At 37.4% G+C, this 21,461-nt stretch overlaps 2 protein-coding genes across 3 annotated transcripts in view; one reads left to right on the top strand and one right to left on the bottom strand.

Moving 5' to 3' along the window:
* Nucleotides 1-16,233, bottom strand: part of LOC138022097 (valine--tRNA ligase-like) — a 34,578-nt gene extending 18,345 nt beyond the window's left edge. The window contains exons 1-19 of the mRNA XM_068869122.1: nt 15,936-16,233; nt 14,934-15,015; nt 14,140-14,216; nt 13,510-13,533; nt 12,791-12,918; nt 12,145-12,211; nt 11,421-11,518; nt 11,199-11,280; nt 9,754-9,873; nt 8,745-8,853; nt 7,725-7,813; nt 7,264-7,354; nt 5,592-5,734; nt 4,709-4,812; nt 3,745-3,826; nt 3,030-3,106; nt 2,001-2,091; nt 1,314-1,339; nt 1,021-1,100 (exon numbers count right to left, since the gene is read on the bottom strand). Coding sequence (XP_068725223.1) covers nt 1,021-1,100; nt 1,314-1,339; nt 2,001-2,091; nt 3,030-3,106; nt 3,745-3,826; nt 4,709-4,812; nt 5,592-5,734; nt 7,264-7,354; nt 7,725-7,813; nt 8,745-8,853; nt 9,754-9,873; nt 11,199-11,280; nt 11,421-11,518; nt 12,145-12,211; nt 12,791-12,918; nt 13,510-13,533; nt 14,140-14,216; nt 14,934-15,015; nt 15,936-16,193 — 1,828 coding nt within the window. The 5' untranslated portion in view covers nt 16,194-16,233. The remainder of the gene's footprint in view (nt 1-1,020; nt 1,101-1,313; nt 1,340-2,000; nt 2,092-3,029; nt 3,107-3,744; nt 3,827-4,708; nt 4,813-5,591; nt 5,735-7,263; nt 7,355-7,724; nt 7,814-8,744; nt 8,854-9,753; nt 9,874-11,198; nt 11,281-11,420; nt 11,519-12,144; nt 12,212-12,790; nt 12,919-13,509; nt 13,534-14,139; nt 14,217-14,933; nt 15,016-15,935) is intronic.
* Nucleotides 16,234-16,249: 16 nt separating this feature from the next.
* Nucleotides 16,250-21,461, top strand: LOC138022121 (fatty-acid amide hydrolase 2-A-like). 2 transcript variants are annotated; one of them, XM_068869151.1, is made up of 4 exons: nt 16,250-16,512; nt 16,664-17,091; nt 18,229-18,404; nt 19,257-21,461. In XM_068869151.1, exons 1-4 carry the CDS (start codon nt 16,265-16,267, stop codon nt 20,031-20,033), a joined length of 1,629 nt encoding a protein of 542 aa, XP_068725252.1. In that variant the 5' UTR covers nt 16,250-16,264; the 3' UTR covers nt 20,034-21,461. The 2 variants fall into 2 exon arrangements, with proteins under 2 accessions (XP_068725252.1, XP_068725260.1); XM_068869159.1 differs by having other exon boundaries at nt 16,335-17,091.

The following is a 21,461-nucleotide window of genomic DNA, read 5'->3' as shown; positions in this document are numbered from 1 at the left end:
TGTCCATCTCCCCAGTCGCATAACTGGAAGTGGATTGGTTGTTAGATGGAGGCCCAGGAGAGAGCGCCAAGCCAGAAAAATTAACAGGCAAACAAAAACTATTTGTTTGCTTAAGTGATTTTGTGGCTTCGCTCATTGATCTTGAAGCCCCTACCAGCTACGCCGAGTTTTGGCTTAAGGAGGCTCCCTAGAGTTGTAGGACCGTGCGCAAGCTGGGCACTAGTATGGCGTGTAAAGCCTGAACCGTGACCAAGTGTGACCAAGTGTGACCAAATCTGTAAAATTGACTGCTAATTTTCTCGCGTTCCTTTCGGTAAAATGTTTTGAAAATTGGCTCAGTTCTAACCACATACAGTTCCTATCAAATACCTCATATTCGTTAAAATTTGTCAGAGCTAATCTAATATATTTACAAAAATGACAAATTACAGAATATTGGCAAAAACCCCTGAACGACCTTTTCAAAATGTCAGGCCATGTCATTTCCATAATATGGCACAGTATTAAAAAAATTCACTGAAGGAAAGTATAAATATTAAGGAATTTAGCCCAAAAATAAAGGTAAAGTCACTTTATTTGACGCCGGTAGTTCCTTCAGTTAGGAAACTTGTATCAATGGAAGCCGACATTGCACCCTTTACACCCCCCCACCCCCTCCCCCCGCCCTCTGTCAGTGCTCAGTTTTACGGATATTTAAAGCTATAGCTACATGGATCGGAGAAAAGTCGAAACAGACGTTGAAGTAAGTCACCAGGATCGAACCGGGTACCTCTCGCTCCCAAAGCCGCGCACTAGCCAACTGGGCAACTGCTCCTCCTCCTCCCTGTCATTACATGTGATGTTGCTATGGTAACGGCCATAATCCAAAAAATTGACACCCAAAAAATAAGCACTATTATATCGGTACCCGTACTGGTAAATCTTTAAGAGAAATGAACTAGGTTTCTTTTTATAACTCGTGCCCTGTAGTGAGGATTCCCAAATACTCCAGGGAGTCACCTTAACCATTCTGGCGTGTACCTTGTTTTAAAGAGATCTTCTCCGGCGATACTTTGAATCTTTCTGCCGCCTTCTTCCGGACTTCCTCTTCTGTCCGACCACTGGGAACAAAAACGGAGTTAATTAATAGCAAAGTACCATTTGGCTTGTACTCCTTAACACTGTATGTGTCTGAACTAATACTGATCACCTGTTACAATTGTCACCCAATGGCACTTTGAGTCAAAAAAAATGTGCGAAGTTCTTATTCAAGATCAACGTCCGTTTCTGGATAAAGTACAAAAAGCAAAGATCTATTGTCATTTAGTTCATACCTGACCCAATATCTGCCATCCGTATCCTGTGGGAAAAAAATTAAGCATCATAACCTTTGTGAGGCACACTTAACTCAACAAGTGTTTCCTTTCTCAAAAAAAGGTTATGGAACAATGTTTTTAAAAGAAACTTTCGGTCATTGTTAAAGAGAACTGCACCCGTGTTGTTGGTAATTGCTATCATCTTTCGATAAAACTCTCTGCAAAGTTAAAAAACTCTCAGCAGAGGATTCATAGCCACCTTAACTTCCCAGTTGTCAAGGTAGCCTGAATCTAATGAAATAAATTTCCTTTCAACTTAACCTAGTGATTAGCAAATAAACAAAAGAGCTAATTCCAAGAATTAAATGACAAAATAAAGGATGTCTTAGGTGGCTTTGAGATTGCCACAGTACACTATAGCCTATAACGTCACAATTTCAAGCGCACTTTGTTTAGCCTTAATTGTTCTTTCTCAAGGTAGCATACTGTATGAAAGCTGTACGGTGATGCAGTGTCGTGGAGTCAATCCTTCTAAGTGGTACAGTTTCTTGAAAGTAATAAAAATAGTTTGGGCCACTTTAAGGCAAAGTATGAAAGGCAATACCACTAAAATATACAAAAAACTAGTTGTTGCAATGTCATTTATAAGTAAAAATCATCAACCAAAACACCGCTGAGCACTCGTTATGGAAAAATGCACAATACCTCTCCTGGGGGAATATTAGGATCATCAACGGTAACAAAGAATGCTGGGATACGATGACCCCACCACAGCTGTCTAGAGATACACCAGTCCCTGCACAGATAGAAAACTCCTCAATCAAAATTTATAATTATCACATGTATGTACTACAGTACATGAAAAGGTTCTCAGTTCATTTGAACGTTTTTTTTAAAAACCTTTTACACTGTACATGTAAGACCTTCTCAAGTTCTAACGAGAAGGCTCTTAATGAAAACTATACAAGGAGATTACAATCAGTACCAGTCTGCAGCCTCTACTTAATTGCTGAAGCTTTCAAATATATGTGGACTGCAAAACTCAAATTAAACAGACTGTTTTAGGTAAGATGTTAAGTCTTGCATGCTTTTATGTCACCTGAAACTACATGTACAGTGTAGTGTTATGATTTGACACCCAAGAGTCTTCTATGTACAGCTCTTTGGTACAATGTAGACCATGCAAACTGTAATACTGTAGGTTCAGCAATAATAATAATTATTATTATTCCTACATGTACAAGGAGTGCTTGGTATACCCCAAGCATAATCAGTTCCTTTTCACTGGGCTTAAAATTTACCAGCTAGTCCACATTAATGAGACTGCCACATTTCCCTGTTTTAGTACAAGTATTGAAACAGTCATCAGACCAATTTTAATACATGTAGACTACAAGTTCCTACGCATACATGTTTACAATGGTCCAAGTGTCACTACACCCTGTAAGTGGTACATCTTCCAAACTACTATGCCAGAAAGTCACACATTTGAAACCTGTCACAAACACTTGGATCTATTATCAAAAGTACGCTCAAGTGACCATCAATAAGTACATTACATGTGTACATATACTTCATCTACATGCATTTCAGAATTATTATTTAGTTTAGGCAAAGTGTGTGAACTCAGTATCACCACATAAGAAAAAGCATACAGTCATCAAGCGATCATAAATGGAAAAACAATCATTTATTCAGTATGTACATGTATGAGAGTCACTGGAGTACACATACCTACAATTTTCAAGCCAGCTGTACCAAACCTTCTCATGACTGCTTGGGATGATCTTCAGATCTCCATTTCGAACAGCCTGCAATCAAACGAAACTCCGTTTTTACTAAGTAACAAACATGGAATTTACAGTGTAAAGGGAACCTCCACTCCAACAAAGAACAAAAAAACAATGTTAAACCACAGGAAAAATAATTTCGAGACGCCGAGATCAAAGTTCAAAATCCGAGCCCGAGAGTCCTTGGTAAAAAGTTTTGAGGCTCAAAAAAGGTAGAAACAAACCATGCAAAAACGAGGCTTCGAGACTTATCAAAAATGCTTTGGAGATTACGAGATCCCGCCAAAATTTTCCAAGACCCACATTTTTCGAGGTACCATTCGCTGCCCTTAAGTTTGCTTGAAATTTCTCCAAGATACAATTACTAGCAGACGTTTCCATCCAAAATACATGAATTTCAGAGTTACATTTCTTTGTTTTTGGATTTCTCCAGGTCCCAAAATATGGGATAATACATGTGATTCAAAATTATTCAAGATGGTGGCCCAACTGCCTGGAAATTTGAAAAAAGAAAGAAATAGAAGCAAACATTATTAAATAAAATTATTTTTCTCAGGTACAAAGTTATTCATTTCTAGGAGCGTAGCTTCCCTTAAACTGCACCATGCTGTGCTATTAAAATTATAGCATGCAAACACCAAAATAAAGGTTACATGTACCTTCACAGCCATGTCTGCCATTTCCTGACAGTCAACATACCACTGAGGCTTGATCAGTGGCTCAACAATATCTTTAGACCGGCTGATAGAAAACAATTTTGGGGGAAATTAGTGAGGAAGTCAATTAAAGGTGACAGTAAATGAGTCGTCACTGCCACAACAAGAAACAAAAGGATCTGACACACTATTACTGTGGTAATGAAAGTGTCTGGCATTTAAACAAAGGCCTTGACTATAAAACGACCTTTGCTCCTACATGTAGCATTCAGGAAACTGGTTGTCCACGACAATTAGCCGGAAATGGGCTATGATGACAAAAAGTTATATTAAGACTCTACATTCCTTTATTTCAATAAACAATTCTCTTTATTTTAATTCATAAGTTTTCAACAATTAGTGTCAAAATATTATCCTTAACTGTACTTAAAATGCCAATATACATTTAGAGAATATACATGTAAGAGTATCCTTGCTTGTGTTTATCACCTTTTCTCTATCCTTCAGTGCCAATTTGTCAGCCATCTTCTTGGAAAAGCCATTAAAGCAGTGATTTAATAAGGGTTCGATTGACCCCATTCTCAGAATAAGAATATGTGGAGTGATGATTTACATGTAAAAGGGAAGCAACAAAGGTAATAAAGATGTTTAAAATAGCAGGAAGGATAGCATTTCAAGTATTCCTATTCCAGAATTGTACCACCAGTTGAATGGACCCTAAAATAAGGAAAAGAGAGATCCCTATTCCGGTAGAGTCCTTCAAATGTTCAAGTGGGTAAATTCCAGCTATCTCAGATGACTTTTAAGAGTGCCACGAACTTCCCAGGGAAATTGGAATTACATGTAGATCTCATCTATTTAAAAACGGTTTTATTCTCAGATTGAAGTAGACCTTTATTCTCCAAAACTTGAAAATAATCAAATTCATAATACAGTTGCCATTTCCTCACATCTTTTAGCCATTTACCTGCATGTTGGGACTACCATTGGATTCTCTTCTGTTTTAATAAATAGGCCTTTCTTGGTGAGAGCTTCCAGCACTACCTTCCTGGCATCAAATCTCTTCAAACCCTAAAATAAAGCCAAACAGACACCATAGGCACGGGAATTCTATTCTGCATGAAGCCGCATAATGAAAGTCTGACAGGACAGAGTAAAATTCTTATTTTATGCTGCTACACGGTTGCAGGCTCTTCTGTTGAAATGGGGCTTGATTATATTTCGACTGCGTGCCATTTTCAGTGGAAGAGCCTCCTTGCAGACTAAAGCTTTTGTGGCTCCTCACTTTTGTTTTGCTTGTCTTTTTACAACTGTCTTTACTGCAGATGTTTTTTATTTTTTCAGTGACAAAAACCTCTGACAAGAAATGCTTCCTTTCCCTGTTGAGCATTAACCGTGTCATGATATACATGTACACGTACATTGTACCTCCAAATATTTGAAGCTGTTTTAAAATACTGTACAATCATGTACCTCAACTCTCTGTTAATCAGCCTGAAGATAACTGTATACAGGTTGCAAATTATATATTTAATGTATTTAATTAATCATTACTTTTTTCATACAGTAGGCATGGTACATAGTACACTGTAGTATGTCTGGCAGAGGGTCCTCTCAAAAGGAAAAAAAAAATAGCACAAGTTCGGAAGGCCACAAAAAAAAACAAGCAAAACACATTCTGCTTGTGGAATTTGCATTATTTCATTTCCTTGTAAATTACATGTAGTACACTTTTTAGGAAAAATATCAAATTTTGGTTTATTTCCCACAAAGAGAAAATTCACAACCAATTTGCAACTCAGTAGAAGGCAGACTCAACGTAATATTATTTACTCATTTTTGCCACTCACTGCAAAATGTTGGAACTCTGGATAAAAATCCTTGACATCTTTGATATTTCCACTGTCATCAAGCATTGTCACAAATGGCAGCTGATGCCTTTGGCCAACTCCATAATCATTATGATCATGGCCAGGAGTTATCTTCACAGCACCTTAAACAAAAGTGAAAACATTGTACATTCATGTTCACTGAGCTGCTTTGAACATTGTTACAATGTACCTAGAATTCTGACAATTACAATTTAATATTGAAAGTTACCGGTAACAGTGCAAGGTCATCATCTCATGCTGTTTACCAAAAGGAAAATGGATACAGCTTTATATGTAGGTTCCAAGAGTATTTAAGATCAGAACAAGATGCTCTTTAAAACGTTTACTTGGAATACCATGTTGCACAGAAGTAGGGTGATACGTCATTTTGGAAGAGTTAAATGTAGAAACAAACTCCAATTATTGAATAGACTAAAGCGATGTTCAAATTAATTTTGCTAAGTATGGAACAAAAGAAAAGAAATTTCGGGCATTTCCAAAATACCGCTGTTGGGATTTCTGTACTGACGATTTCATCATGTTGTCAACATGCAAGATTAAATATCAGTTTATTCTCATTCATAACAATTCCAGAGGACTGAATCCAGCGTCTTCACTTTTTAGCTGCTATTGAGCTTTAATTCACTCAGAATATGGGCTTGAGTTTCTAGATCGGCGAACAACATTAAAAGTTTCACACTGAAACCCCAACACAGCTCCCAACGCTTTGGTTACTCCACTGCATGTTATGAATCCGGATTTTCATCGAACTCTGTAGGAATTGAGGCTGTTTGAAGCTTCGCGCTTGCAGAAATCCCCTTCAAAGACACTCAACACATCACGGCTGTTTTTTGTTGTTGTTGTTGTTGTTGTTGTTGGAAAAAAGTAGTTCTGTTGTAAAGGGAGGTGAAATGTATCAATTGCCTCAAGGGGTCAAGTAAATTGCTTTTAGCCAATGAAATCACCACTTCGTAATTCTATTGTCCATTTTGTTGCATCGAGCAAAGTCAATCGAGTTTATAACTCAGATGCTTTTCACATTATTCTGAGTAACTACCTGGTACCCAATAACTTAATAATTATTTATTTTGACATACATGGCTACAGTATCAATTTACAAAGATAGAGATAACATGGATTTTGCAACAATTTAACGTCTCAGTCAGGTTATCCCAATATCACTGAGGTGTAAATTTAGAATCTCTTATTTAGGATCCTTTCATTCACTTTTGTGTTCATCATGTTTACCCTTTGCAAGATTTTAGGTTTGTGTGTTCACAAGTTTGTTTTGCATCGGGAAATGTTTATATTTTCAATTACAACTTCTCCCTAGCAGATACACGTATTGCACATAGCTTTAAACCAATGAAATCCTCGTCTCCTAATTCTATTGTGCATTTTGCTGCAAAGAACAAAGTCAACCGAGATTATAACTCGGATACTCTTCAGGTATTCCGAGTAACTAAATGTAAGGCTTTCCAAATGGAGTTACACTGTATTTACATGCACATGTACTGACAAATGGCACAATATCAAAAATAATTTTGCAATCAAAAGTGATAGGCTGGTATGAAAACAAGCGATTCTAAAATAGCAATTATTCTTGGAAGACCTTGGAATAAGCTAGCAAGTTTCCATTAAGACTCCATACCTGTTCCAAACTCAGGATCAACCACATCATCACAGATAATTGGTAGCTTGCGATTACAGAATGGGTGGAGAGCAAACTTGCCATGAAGATGCTGAAAAAACAACAAGCATAATATTATTAAATTGAACCACTTAGCAGTCAAGTTGACAAGGTCAAAAATTATTCATTAGTTCAGTCCACAAAAATGGATAAAATTTTATCACTCCACACCTTATAATAATAACATTGCCCGGATTCAAACTAGTGGAGATAATTATTATAACAACCCATACAACAATCCCTACTCAGCCAGTCACTCGAGTTGATTAACAAACAAATTAAAGAAATATCATCAGGCCTAGTGATGTCCCATCTCATACATTTTCTATAATAAAAATACAATCATGTACATGTACTCTTCTACTTAATGTACTCTGTATATGTACTCTTCTATTTAATTATTAGTATGATCGTTTTCTTACCTTGTATCTGGCATCATCTGGATGAACTGCAATCGCTGTGTCGCCCAACATGGTTTCCACACGAGTTGTTGCTACTATTAATTTCTCATCTGCAAGGATGAACACCTTAAATTAATTAACAGTGAAAACTCAAAAATTGTCGCCCCTGCTGATTCTCTTATTTCCCATAAACACTGAGGCAGTGTTATAAACTTTTGGTTTTAGCTTGAATTCATACCTGAGAAACAACACTACCACTCACATTTCCTGTTGCTTAAATAAAAACTTCCTTGACAATAAGGGTGTGTTCGATTTGTCCTATTCCAGAATAAGAATAATTTGAAGTGATGATTTAAAACAGTATGTCTGGCATTTTGAAGCCACAAGGATAATAAACTGAGATAAAAGCATTAATTTTTAGCACAGGTTTGACGATTTTTAAGCGAACCTCCGTAAAAACAAAGGATTTCTAAAAATAATGTAGTAAAATGTAAATGCTTTGTTTATAGTGGAAGCACTTATCGAGCTAGTTCACAGGTACAGTAGCCCACTTTTAATAATTCAAACTTAACAAAAACATGATTAAGAACCCCAACTGGCAGGGAGCAACCACTTGGCTATTTACAAAGCATGGTACAGCTGTATAGTTGAAGTTGAATCTGGGACAACCGGAAACAAATCCAAACCAGAGGCCAGAACAGGATTTGGACCTCGGGCAACAGCATGCAAACCCAACGCCCTAACCACTGGACCACGCTGCATGAGAACAAAATCATTAACACAAGAAAAGCAGGAAGGTCTGTATCATAACAAGGTCAACTCCAACCTCACTTTCATTTAAAGGCCAGGTAACTAAGCACATAACTGTAAAAAGATCTATTTAAGGAAATGTCTGAACAGTTATTAATTGCCCAAACTAAGTGCAAGGATCACTTCTACGTTTCGTCTATAACTCACACTTTAAATAATTTACAGCCATTTTTTCAATAAAATTGGTGCAGTTGATGACTTTCCTTTAAGGAACAAGGAAATAGTTTTTACCTGATTCTTCCACTGGGTATGCAAAGTGCACCAAAACACCAAACTCTATCTTGTGTTCATAACCAGGAACTGGCAACAGTGTTCTCCCTGTTAATTCCTTCTTATCGACCTACATGTAAATGAAATTAACAATCAATAAATTAATCAGTCAAATAATCGAGATTTCTCATTGCTTCAAATAAGAGCTGAGTTTTCAGTCAAAAACATTCATTTTATGCTGCCTGGACAAAAATCGTATTGCTAGTGCAACATGTTTTATCCACTTGGGAAACACTGTTCACGTTAGAACATGACAAGCCAGACGTTCTTAGCAAGCAAAACAGGACCTTGGCACCCTGTGGAGATAGCAGGCAATTTGCCTGGTATCACCACGGGGTGCCCTGTAATGTACAATGTAGCCTTCCACTGTAAATGAATTCCTGAGGATTATCTCTTTTATTGACACCTTAAACTTAAAAGCTGTTTTTAGAGCTGCTTAAAAGCTCTAGTTTGAAAGATTTTTTTTGCCAGGTTTTAACTAAATTTCTTCATTCAAATGTGATGTTTAAGCAAAAGAGAAGATGACGTCACTCCTTAGCAACTGTTTTAGCAACATTACACCTGTACTTTTTCATTTCCAGTTATCTCTGGCTTGTTATGGTAGTGTTTAAAAATTATTCTTGTTTCCTAGCCTAGGAGACATCACATAAAATTTAACAAAGAGGGTCCTCAATTTCAATGGCTATTTGTACACTAATTATTCAAAACAAGCTGGTAAAACTCTTAACTTGTGATCCACTGCAATTTTGCCATCCAAAACAACTTAAGAGTACAAATTGCATCAGTTTTGAGTAGTTCAAGTTGATGCAAAAACTCATTAATTATTAGCATTTTATAGTCACTGTGATGCAAAACAGCATCACTTACTAGTTTGAGCGTTCGAGTGGTTCAAACCTTGTATACACTTGTAAATAATTTAATTAAGTGCTAGGTTATAACAATCCTGATGATGTTCCTCTCCTGACTTTACCTCGATATCAGAGATAGCAGAGTTTAAAGTGCATGACCAGTTGACCAGTCGTCTGCTCCTGTAGATAAGCCCTTCATCATGTAGGCGTATGAATGCCTCTTTCACAGCTCTGCTCAGTTTCTGCGATGATACATTATTTAAGATAATTTTCATTATTATAAATTCAATTCAATGGAAAATTCACCTTCATGGTCGTACACTGTACTCCATTTCTAAAAGTTGCTATAATTATAACTTTAACCAAACCAATCACATAAGACAATCATACAAGGACATGTACAGTACGACAAAATCAGAACAAAGACTAAGCAAAAGATAATGCAATCACGTAAATGTTAATTACTATTAGCGCAAGCTACACAGTAGCTACATGTATGTGGTAAACTTCATTAATGTGCCTTCCAACATTGGTTTCCAACATTGGTCACAAACTGAAAGCAGGACTGTGCTACATGTACATGCTTCCTGGTATTCTTCAGTTGCAAACCAACTGGTCTACCTCCCACAAGTAGAGATTCAATTATCCTGAATTGCGTTTTGTTAAAGATAAAGTCACTTTATTTAACAATGGTACTTCCTTCAGTTACAAAACTGGTATCAATGGAAGCCGACGGTGCACCCTTTACCCCCCTCTCTCTGTCAGTGCTCCGTTTTACGGATATTCAAAGCTATAGCTACATGGATCTGAGGAAAGTCGAAACAGATGTTGAAGTCACTGAGGATCGAACGGGGGACCTCTCGCTCCGAAAGCTGTTGAGACATAATTATTAATTTCTTTCATTGTTCCAGAAAAAGCTCAAGTGAAGGGTGATGGGATTACATACACCTACTGTACATGTTGTCTATTTACCGGTGATACTTACTTTATATATTTATTTATTTTATTTATTTATTTACTACACCCATGAAATGATTTTTTTTTTACATCTAGCTGTATGCAAGTACAACAGCAAATTCAAGAAAGCTCAAGGGAAAAATATTTGATAGTTTCACAGTCCACTGCCAAATTATTCATGCAACTCTGTATTGTCTATGAAATTTGGTTGGCAAAATGACCCATAACTCCTGAATTTTACTAAAAATAGCTGCTTTGAATGAACCCTGTCATGTTTGAATTTTCATGTAATTGGTAGGGCAGCAGAAACCAAAAACCAACATCTTCGCTGCAGAATTACTTCCAGAGTGAAAGAAAACCATTCTAAATGATAATCGTCCAAGTCCCCTAATTTTGTCAAGAGGTGATGCTTTTTTTAAACACACTGACACCTCAAACTCCCTAGGACACCCCCAGTTGACGAGTAAAATTGTTCGGTGTTACTGTAGACAGAGTAAAATGTGTCAAGTCTCACTCCCAGGGGCCAATGGGTTAGGTACATTTTAATATGATTATCATTCTTTTAATATTTGTATGAATTTGTAATCCATTTACACATGAATAAACCTACAGGATCCATTGTGAAACAAGCTCTGTCCCAGTCTACAGACACTCCCATCTTTCTTAACTGCTCATAAATCCTGTCACCCTTCCTATCGAAAAAGAATACAGATAACCACTGTAATTATAATAAAATTATTAAAATTAATTTGTCTTGAACCATCTTTTATCCTAAATAATAAGAGTAAAACAACATTGATTTTTACTAAAATAATGCTACGCATATCCTTACTCATTCTTCCACTTCCACACTGCCTCAACAAACTTCTCTCTTCCCAAATCATGTCGTGATAAGCCTTGCTCCCTCATTAGCTTCTTTTCAACCACAACCTTAATGTGAATCATTCAAAACCATAATTCAGACAATACTTGCAACATAAAAACTATGGAATAGCATTTCCAATTGATACTGAACTCCTGATGTACATGTAGTGATTAAGTTCATAAATTGAAACACATACATGTAAGAGTGTTCTTGTTTTCAAGAGTCAATTTCTTTACTGTTCATACATGTAGCAGCCAATGATTGTGCTTATTAGACCAACAAGCCTCACTTTAAAGCTAGCGGGTCAAAAACACAGGACACATTCCACAGGTCAGGGTACTTATCACTGTGCTACAGACATTCTAGGTGTTGAGAGCAAACAATCATTCATACGTTCGTCAAAGGAAAACATTAAACAAGTAACTGTTTGTCTTTATAATAAATATTATTGTAGCTACAATTTAATACTGTCAAAGTCACCTTTTGTTGATCGATAGAGTTATGTTAGAAACAAATAATCATAATGTGACATGTCATTTTCCAGCCATGCCATATATCTGTTTGCATCGACGAAACACCATGTTTATTTGCTACTTCACAGAGATGAATTATTAGTTCAATGGGAAAGCGTTTAAGTGTACGTTTTTCTGTGAGAGGTCACAAATACATTATTATTACATTTACAGTGTACCTGTGTAGCTATTCCAGCATGATCACATCCTGGGTTCCATAATGCTGTCTTTCCAATCTGACGATTCCTTGACACAAAAACAACAAAGCCGATATACAGTAATACATACAGGTTACCGCTTTATTTAAAATACCATGGAAACCTTTCGATACCTCTTAACCAACCGCTAGCATTAACCAGGCTTCGAGCAACTGGACCCTGTATGTTATACCTGAGACTTTACTGTAACAACCAACCACTGGGTCATTATATTTTTTCATTGCACCCTACTACTGAGGACTCTCACTGTTGCAGACACAAAAATATGTAAATAACGGTCCTAAGGGTGTTCGCTATAATGAGAGTTGACCGAGTGTATAAATATTGTTATTTTTCATGTTGAGCAAATTTTAAAAATAATGTACAGCCATGTAATTATTGGTGTAGGTGTGAATTTTAAGATTTTGTACTTGGTGTGCAGGCTCTTACATGTATTTACAATGAAATATGTTGTTGCAGAATGATTAAGTACTGTATTCTTGCTGCAAGAACTGGTCTTTTTGGTGGCACCTCCTTTTGAGCTCATAGATCTCACATTCTGTATTTTTGTTCTACCTTGCTATCATCAGCTGAGAGTATTTATTTATTGTGTACATTGTAAACTCACCTTCTTGTTATGCAATCCTCCACAGCAGATGTGAGAGCATGACCAAGATGAAGTGAGCCAGTAACGTTGGGTGGAGGAATGCACATCATGAAAAGGCCCTGTGGGTTTGGCTCTTGAAGGTCCTTTCGCTGTTTCAAATAAAATGACAACAATTACACTGTACATTCATGTGCCATATTAGAAATCAGAGAACCAGTTATTTGATTATTTTAACGGGAACATAGTTTTTCAGTGAGTGATTAACCCATTGATGAGTAAAATCATCTGGCGTTAAACAGAGTAAAATACTAAGTCTGGCCGGTTTCGGTCGGTTGGACGTCAATGGGTTAATGAATAATATTATTAATCAACTACACAAAATCATACAGTGTCACATACATGTAAGTCATGTACATCTTTTTACCCTCTTTGTGTTTTACTCATCAATATTCTACATGTACTGTACAATGTAAGTCTCCCACTTTACATCATCATTCAATGTCATTCCAGTCCCTAACTACTGTATTATCCCCCAAATCAAACATTCACACACGGAATAATGATTATCAACATTGACTCCGGGGAGTGAGACATAACCGATTTCACCCTGTCTAATGCCAGACAAGTTTACTCATCAACTTGGAGTATCCTAGGGCATTTGAGGTGTCAATGGGTTATTGAAAATAAGAAATTATTAAAGTTATATCTTGATCAAAAAAGATGTAATGTTAGTTCCTTACCCCATACTCTGGCTTGAAAAATCCCTAGAATGGAAAGGGATTTAAAGATATTAAAATGATTATTATTTCACCCAATGCAAGTACATGTAGATGTATCTTACATTATTGTTATAAGCCACAATGGCAAATAAAATACTCTACTCCTTGAGTAGCTCAGATGGACATCTCAATCTAGTCAGTTAATTGACCAACTCAAAATCCTCAGACCACAAGAATTTTCCCTAAGTATGTACAATAATCACCAAAAAGTCTGAAATCCCTCTGGCATTCTGCCCACTGAGCAGTCTTTCAGCAGATTGACATGGACAGAAAACACATTAGTCTCTTAATAGTGATGTCATGCAAATACCCCTTTCATACCACTTTCACATAATGTCACTGTGACAATCAGGTTTTGTACCAGTCTGAGGCAATGGCATGCTGATCTCATTCTGAAAACTACATAATGCATTCACCCAATTACATGTAACCTCTGTCAAGACACATTCACATCACTGCTGGGTTCAAACCATAATAAACTTCTTAATATTCTTACACCAGCTACAGTACTTGCTTACGCATATTTTTTATCATGGCTTGCATAAGCACACAGTATCAGCACAGGTTAGCAGCTTCATGTACTGTACATACCTGTTTTTCCCACCAGGGATACCAAGCCGCCTCAACATAAGTTGGACTATAGCTATCTGGCATTGCTCCACTAACATCTAGCACAAAAGGAAGCCAACAGGACAACAACATAAACTTTCATAAATTATTTTATCAATGGTGACTCACACAACGTACATGTACGTACACCCTGCACTTGCAAAAAAAACCTGAGTGCTCCTTACAAATGTATATAGAACCTAATACTTTCTGATGACTACATGTAGTTCAAAGGCTATTTATCATCAAGCTACAGTACATGTACATTAATTTTGATTGTAGCCTAATAAATTTTCATAGCACTTACCCACAGAATAGTGAGTTCAACAATGGATCATACAGGAAAATTTGGTTTCATCAAACGCGTTGATAAAGGTCAAATTACCACCATGAATGATTTGGAAAGCTGACGTTTCAAGTGCTAGCCCTTCGTAAGGGCAAATCACAGTTTCTTTAGAAACTAGAAATTGGTAAACAGGGGATAGTCATATTCACCTCCTTAACAACCAAGGTAAGAAGTTCAATCTACATGTACATGTAAATGTACACTGTAAATTGACTTGTAGTTTAACCCTTCAATGGGGGTCACTTCAGGGATGAATGGGTTACTTTAAGAACATTTCAGTCCACTCAAGAAATAATTATCCCCTCTAACCCTTTCCCTCCTGAGAATGCAACTTACAGATTTTACGCTGTCTAACCTCTTAATTTTTTTTATTTTAGTGATCAGTAGCTATTGGGATATATGGGTTAAAATAATATTATTATTTATTTACCTTTTTTCTCTCCTGGTGCAGTAGGTTTGTCATAAACAAATACCTTCTTTGTTGTCTCTTTCTTCTTTTTATTGTTCTTTTTCTAAACCAATCCAAGAATGTTCACAGTCATTACAACAGTTACTGAATAACAGAAACAGCATACTACATGTACACTGTAATAGCCAAAGAGCTTGAACAAAACAATAAACGCAACACACGTTCCCTAGATTGAATTTGTCTTGAGACTTTGCAATAATACATTCCATCACAAAGCAATACACCCATGTGGTATTCCGAAGGGCAGCCCAACACCAAGTGATTACAAGACAACAACAACATTCCATTCTGTGACACAAAATGCTCTCCATTTAGAAATTCTTGGGACATGGGGCTTTTTCCCATGGCCCTAGGACCCTGGTGAAGGACTAAACTTTAAATTCAAAGAATTTTATAATAATTAATTTTAGACCACATAAACTATTAAAGGAATGTTTTCAAATGCAAGTCATCATTTCTGCATCAACTGATGTACAATTCCTGTAATTTGCTTATTAATTTATTTACATGTACATGTATGTCCCTTGAAAACATCAAGAACTGAATACTTCATGTATAAGTTAATGCCTCGGATGCATTTAGAGCTTTTTTAAGACCTATAGTATACGTGGTGTCTGTTTACCCCCAAACGAATTCTTCCGGGAAATGTGATGCAACAGCCAATGTGAAACTCAAACCATGTTTACAACAAAACTTCCGCTCAAGTCAGTACATGTTTTATTTTAACTGATCAAAATTTACTCCCAATAAAATTATGCAAGGTATAATGTAAAGTTCAGCGAGCAATTTGTAAATGGTTTGAAAACACTATTTATAAGCTCTCAGACTCAAAATCATGCATGGAAACTTACTATCTGGCATCGGCCGTTTACTATTAAAATCCTCTGTACTGTGGTTCGACCTCCAGATCTATGATTTTGTTAAAAAATTAACTCGGTGCTTGACACATATTTTAGCACTTACTTGATTCTGGTTCTCTGCAAGTGCTGCTTCCTTTTCCTTCTTTTTATTGAATTTTTCCAATTTCGCCAGTCTCTGAGCTTCTTTCTTGAGCTGGCTAGCCGTCTTTTCAACTACACCGTTTTCGGTGGAGCTGACTGAATCCATGGTGCTACAAATCAGAGTCCTCAAAATTTTCACTGGTGAGGCTTTTATGACAAATTGGGTGCTATTTTGGGACCAAATCCTCTGCAGTGATGAAATCAGCCACAGAAGTTGCATGAACTTTCTATTATAAATGAAGCACACGATTCTCGAGAGTGTTACATGAAGTATTCACCTCCGAGACTTCCATGAAAGCCGCTGAAATTCCGCGGCTTTCTAATGACTTCAGCTCGCGAGGACTTGTGGGACACTTTCGGTTCTCGTACAAAACAAAAAGTTGTCCTTGTCTTTTATTTTATCACCTGTCACTTGTACGTCAGGGCGGCTGCGCCATAAAAATCATTGCGGATGATGACTATCTCTTGGTAGCAAACCTCCTTATTTTGCAAGGCTACGCTTTTAGAAAGAAACATCCCGGCCAAACTCGGTTTCCAAGGTATGTCCACCGACCACGTTTTCAAGAGGCCTATCCATGGCTATCTGAAACTTCCGGCAACAAAATTAGCCGAAAAGATTCGCCAGTTTGAAATCGGTGTAGAAGAATTATTGCATGTGTTTATAGAGAGGATTTATGCCATTAATCCTAGCATCAATGCTGTGGTAGCCGATCGCTTCTCGGATGCTATAGGAGAGGCGAAAGAAATCGACGAAATGCTCTGCAAAATGAACCGGGAGGAGAGAGACGAGCTAGCGGCGACCAAACCCTTCTTGGGCGTACCGTTTACTGCCAAGGAATCGTTTGCAGTGACAGGTCTTCCTAACAGTGGTGGGCTTGTGGCTCGTCAAGATCACATTGCTGACGACGATGCCGTCGTTGTTCGCCGTTTGCGCTGCGCTGGAGCGATACCAATGGCTTTATCCAACTGTAGTGAGTTATGTATGTGGTGGGAGTCAGCCAATAAGGTGTATGGTAGAACTTGCAATCCCTTTGACTTTTCCAAGATAGTGGGTGGAAGTTCAGGAGGGGAGGGTGCTATCATTGGTGCTGGTGGATCGGTTATTGGGATTGGTGCAGGTAAGAATTCCCTCGTGTACATGTAAGGAATGTAGTTAAGGTGCTGATCATCGCAGTTATTAATTAACCTTAACTGGGCGGTAACAAAAGGAAGGCCAGAAGAATTCAGTAGCTTTCATCATATAACTAATAAGGAATGAATATGTTTCTAGTACTTGTTGGGGCACTTGGTATACCCCATCCTCGGAGACCCAGGGGCAGTCAGTTGGGATGGGACGAACAAATCAGGACTTGCTTAAAGATAACTTTATGCCAGTTCTGTTTTGCCCATGAATTTCTTGTCCAGTCCCAACTGACAACCCCTGGATCTTCAAGGATAGGCATACCCTAAAATTACTCATTGACTAATTCATCTCAAACGAAAATAGGACTTGTTATTTCCATGACAACTAATGTAAGTAACAAAAAGTAATGGTGGTGATGATAATGACTAATTATGTCTCTAGCTAAAATCTAGCCAAGCAAATCCTAATCAAATCAAAAATCAAACCAAACTTGATCAAGTAAGTGTTTGCTTTACACTTATATGGGAAAGTGGTGGTACCTGGAAAATAAATCTTTTAGAGTTGAGTTAAGATAACAACCCACAAACTCAATCCACCCATGACCTCAAGTCCAAGAATTGAACCCAGAAACGATGGTGAAGGGTGAGTGCTACAACAGGTTGCAAAATTGGTGAGACACTCCCATTAAAAAACAGCTTTGCTAGCTACCAGTACCCACCATACATGTATCTACAATTCTAACCTTTCCCACTTTCCCTCTCCTCCTTTCAATGGTTACTGTTTAAGTTTTCAGCAATTTTTTGTCTTGCTAGCAACATTGATAAGGGGGGGAGGGGGGCTGCAGTGTGAGAGATAATAGGTAAATTAATGACACCCCAAGAAGGTGAAGTGTCTCCACTAAGTTTGCAACTTGTTGTAGCACTGTACCAACTTCCCTAAATATAATACAACAATGGTTTACAAGATGTGTGTGGTGGTCAAAGTAGTCTCTCCTTTTTTGTTGGCCTCCATCTCCAGTACTTTAGAATTTAAAAGGAAAATACTGGTAGTAAACCTATGAAGCCTAACATTGCATTAAAAAAAATAAAACAATGGGTTAAGAGCAGATGATTGATTAAATTCTTTTCTTCAGACATTGGTGGCAGCATCAGAATGCCATCTTTTTTTAATGGAATATTTGGACACAAACCAAGTCCAAATGTTGTACCCAATAGTGGTCAGTTTCCAGATGCTACTGGCAACAGACAGCAGTTCCTTTGTACAGGACCCATGTGTAGATATGCTGACGATCTCAAACCTTTGCTTATGGTATGTCCAGTTGTCCATTTTGTGATTCAATACACTTAGACTCCAGGTTCCTTTATTTCTTGTTGATTAGCAAGTTGCATAACTTTCTGTTTAAATTTTGTAGTTTTAGTTTACTTGCATTGATCACCTGCTTGTAGTCTGCTTGGCCAAGGGTTTTGTATCCTGCTTTGATCACCCACATGATCTTTGATAATATTATTGGTGTGCTGAGTTTTAGAACCAGGTTACAGGGCACAAGCATCTGACCCTAGCCTTAACCATAACCCTAACATTAACCACATGGCTAACCTATAGATCAGACTTGCTTAGGCCTAATGTAACCCTAATGTTTCCCAAAAGCCGCTCACCTGCCTCATAACTTGACTCATGGCTCCTTGACTCATGACTCATGACTCATTGACTCATAAAACAGGAATCCTCAACTTAAGAGAGTTAAAATCCAAAACAATCGCAGGGAAGAATGCCCACAGACCCAACCCCCAGAAACTTTTTCGTTGTTTTGGAAACCGGTCATTATTTATCTTATAGACAAGACCAGAATCTTGAATCAGACTCATAACTTGACTCATGGCTCATTAACTCATGACTCATTGACTGATTGACTCATGTTTCCCTAAAAATCTCTAAAGTCCCCTTTCTCGTGTTTGTGACTAATTTCCAAAAAAAAAATGATGGAAACTGGTATGGATCCACCCCTGCTATCTTTGTTTATGGAGAAAGTAAAATTGAGATGCACATGCATGATTGATTTGCTAATTTGGGTTTATTATTATTATTATTATTATTATTATTATTATTATTATTATTATTATTATTATCATTATTGAACCCTCTTTTTCTTTTGCTATGCAGGTTATGGCAGGAGAGAGTGCAGCATCACTAAATCTCGATGATCCTGTAGATGTTTCTAAACTGAGGATTTTCACTGTAGAGGACTGTGGAGGAAACTTCTTGGTATCAAATGTCAGCCATGAACTTAAGCAGGCCCAACAGTACATCTGCCAACAATTTGAGAAGAAGCGTGGAGTTAAAGTGCAACCTCTTAAGGTTGACAGACTTGCTTCATCTATTGAGATTTGGTCATCCATGATGTCATCTGCTGCACAAAAGCCATTTTGTTTTTACATGGGAAACCTGGAGGCCGCAGTGAATCCTTATTGGGAATTAATGAAGTCGTGCGTAGGACTCTCAAATCATACAATTCCTGCTATTGGCTTGGGAATTCTGGAAAAGATTGAGTCATTAACCCCAAAGGGTGTGTTGGAGTCGTTTCTTCAAATGGGAGATGAATTACGACAAGAACTTGAATCTGTTTTGGGTGAAGATGGAGTATTGCTCTATCCCTCCCACCCATCCACTGCACTAAACCATAACCAGCCTTTGTTGTTTCCATTTAATTTCTCATACACAGCCATTTTTAATGTCCTTTATTTGCCTGTAACACAGTGTCCTGTTGGTTTGAGCGAAGCAGGACTACCTCTTGGTGTTCAGGTAGTGGCAGCAAACAACAAGGATCGCTTGTGTATTGCTGTTGCCATGGAGATTGAAAGGCTTTGTGGTGGCTGGGATGGGTTGTACAACAAAAAGTTAAACATGGCTGTTAATTCAGAGAAGCAAGTGGATACTTAAATAGTTATTATTATTTATTGTTGTTGTTGTTGTTGTTGATCCATATTCGTACTGGTTGTAAGTATAAATTTATGAAGTTGTTATTGAAAAGGCTGTTTTTATTGTTAAAGAGTTGGTGATTTAATTGAAAAATGAAACATTATTTATTTTGAGTAAATTATTTGCCTCTGTAACATTAATCCACTGTTTAAAGCTGAGGCAGCACCTATCCTATTTAACTGTATTTTTAATGACAATCCAAAGATTGCCTTTAAATGTCTTGTGCATTTTATAAACTTAGGTGCACTGAAGTTCATATTTTGAATGGATGGGTGTGGTGGATGAGGCGGTTAGGCAGCTTGGCTTGAGATCAGCAGATCCCAGGTGCTGGCCACCAGCTGAAGTTATTCTTTGTAATAAGTAATCTCTATTTCAACTTCTTTGGTGCACTTGAAAACAACTAACTGGTTTGCCTCCAGCAAGTTAGAACTGCTAAAAAGCTCTGTTCTCTTGTAGCATGTTTCATTTACCCTGAAAAGCTGATATGGGAAATTAATATAGGTGCCCAATATAAGTGTATGGGTGCCTTGTGACCCTTTGATCAGGACAGTTACATTGATCAACAGTAGCTTTAACAAAACAGAAATCTCAAACTTCAATGGAATTGAACTTTCTGTGCCTGAAGTTTATTGAAATGCATAACAAATGCGACTGAATGTAATTTAGACTATTAAATTAATGGGTTAATTATACCCTAAGTACTGTTAAAAATAAATGCCCAAAACATCTTCATGGCTGATGTTGTTGCAGCCTATGAAGCCCAATCACAGAAATTTATTTATTAAGGAGTTAAAGTTGTAATATTAATAATAATTATTATATGGCTCCGTCTCACGAGGACTGGGAACTACAAAATTCACGAATTTGATTGGCTAAAATCGATATTGACCGCGGTCTAGATTTTCCCATCTAGACCGGCATCTAGACCGGTAATGTTTTGAGGTGAAATATTGAGTATTATCTTCTACCAATATTTATTTATGGAAGTGCCAAACAGCATGATGACAAAACTGAGAGAGGATGACGAGCAAACTTTGACAGAATTAAGTTCAGCTCATTGCCACTCATCGCCGTTCGCAAGCAAAATGTCAGTTAGTACAAACTAGTTACATTAAACGAATTAAATTGTTCTTGTTTGGCCATATAATAAACATCTTATTAACCGAGCTAGGTCGGTCTGTATGGGAGAATCTTGACCTCGGTCGCTGGCACAGACCTCACTGCGTTCGGTCTGTACTGGCGTCCTCGGTCAAGATTCTCCCATACAGACCTCCCGCTCGGTTAATAAGAACTAATTATACCCTGGATACTGTACAGTACTTGCAATGTTAATCATCATTACTATTATTTAATTAATTAGGAACTTGATATTAAATTCTTTAGATTCAA

This window comes from Montipora capricornis, chromosome 2 (assembly GCF_036669925.1).
Source record: "Montipora capricornis isolate CH-2021 chromosome 2, ASM3666992v2, whole genome shotgun sequence".
NCBI lineage: Eukaryota > Metazoa > Cnidaria > Anthozoa > Scleractinia > Acroporidae > Montipora > Montipora capricornis.
The sequence above is the reverse complement of the archived record's forward strand: the minus strand, read 5'-3'. Positions and strand labels throughout refer to the sequence as shown.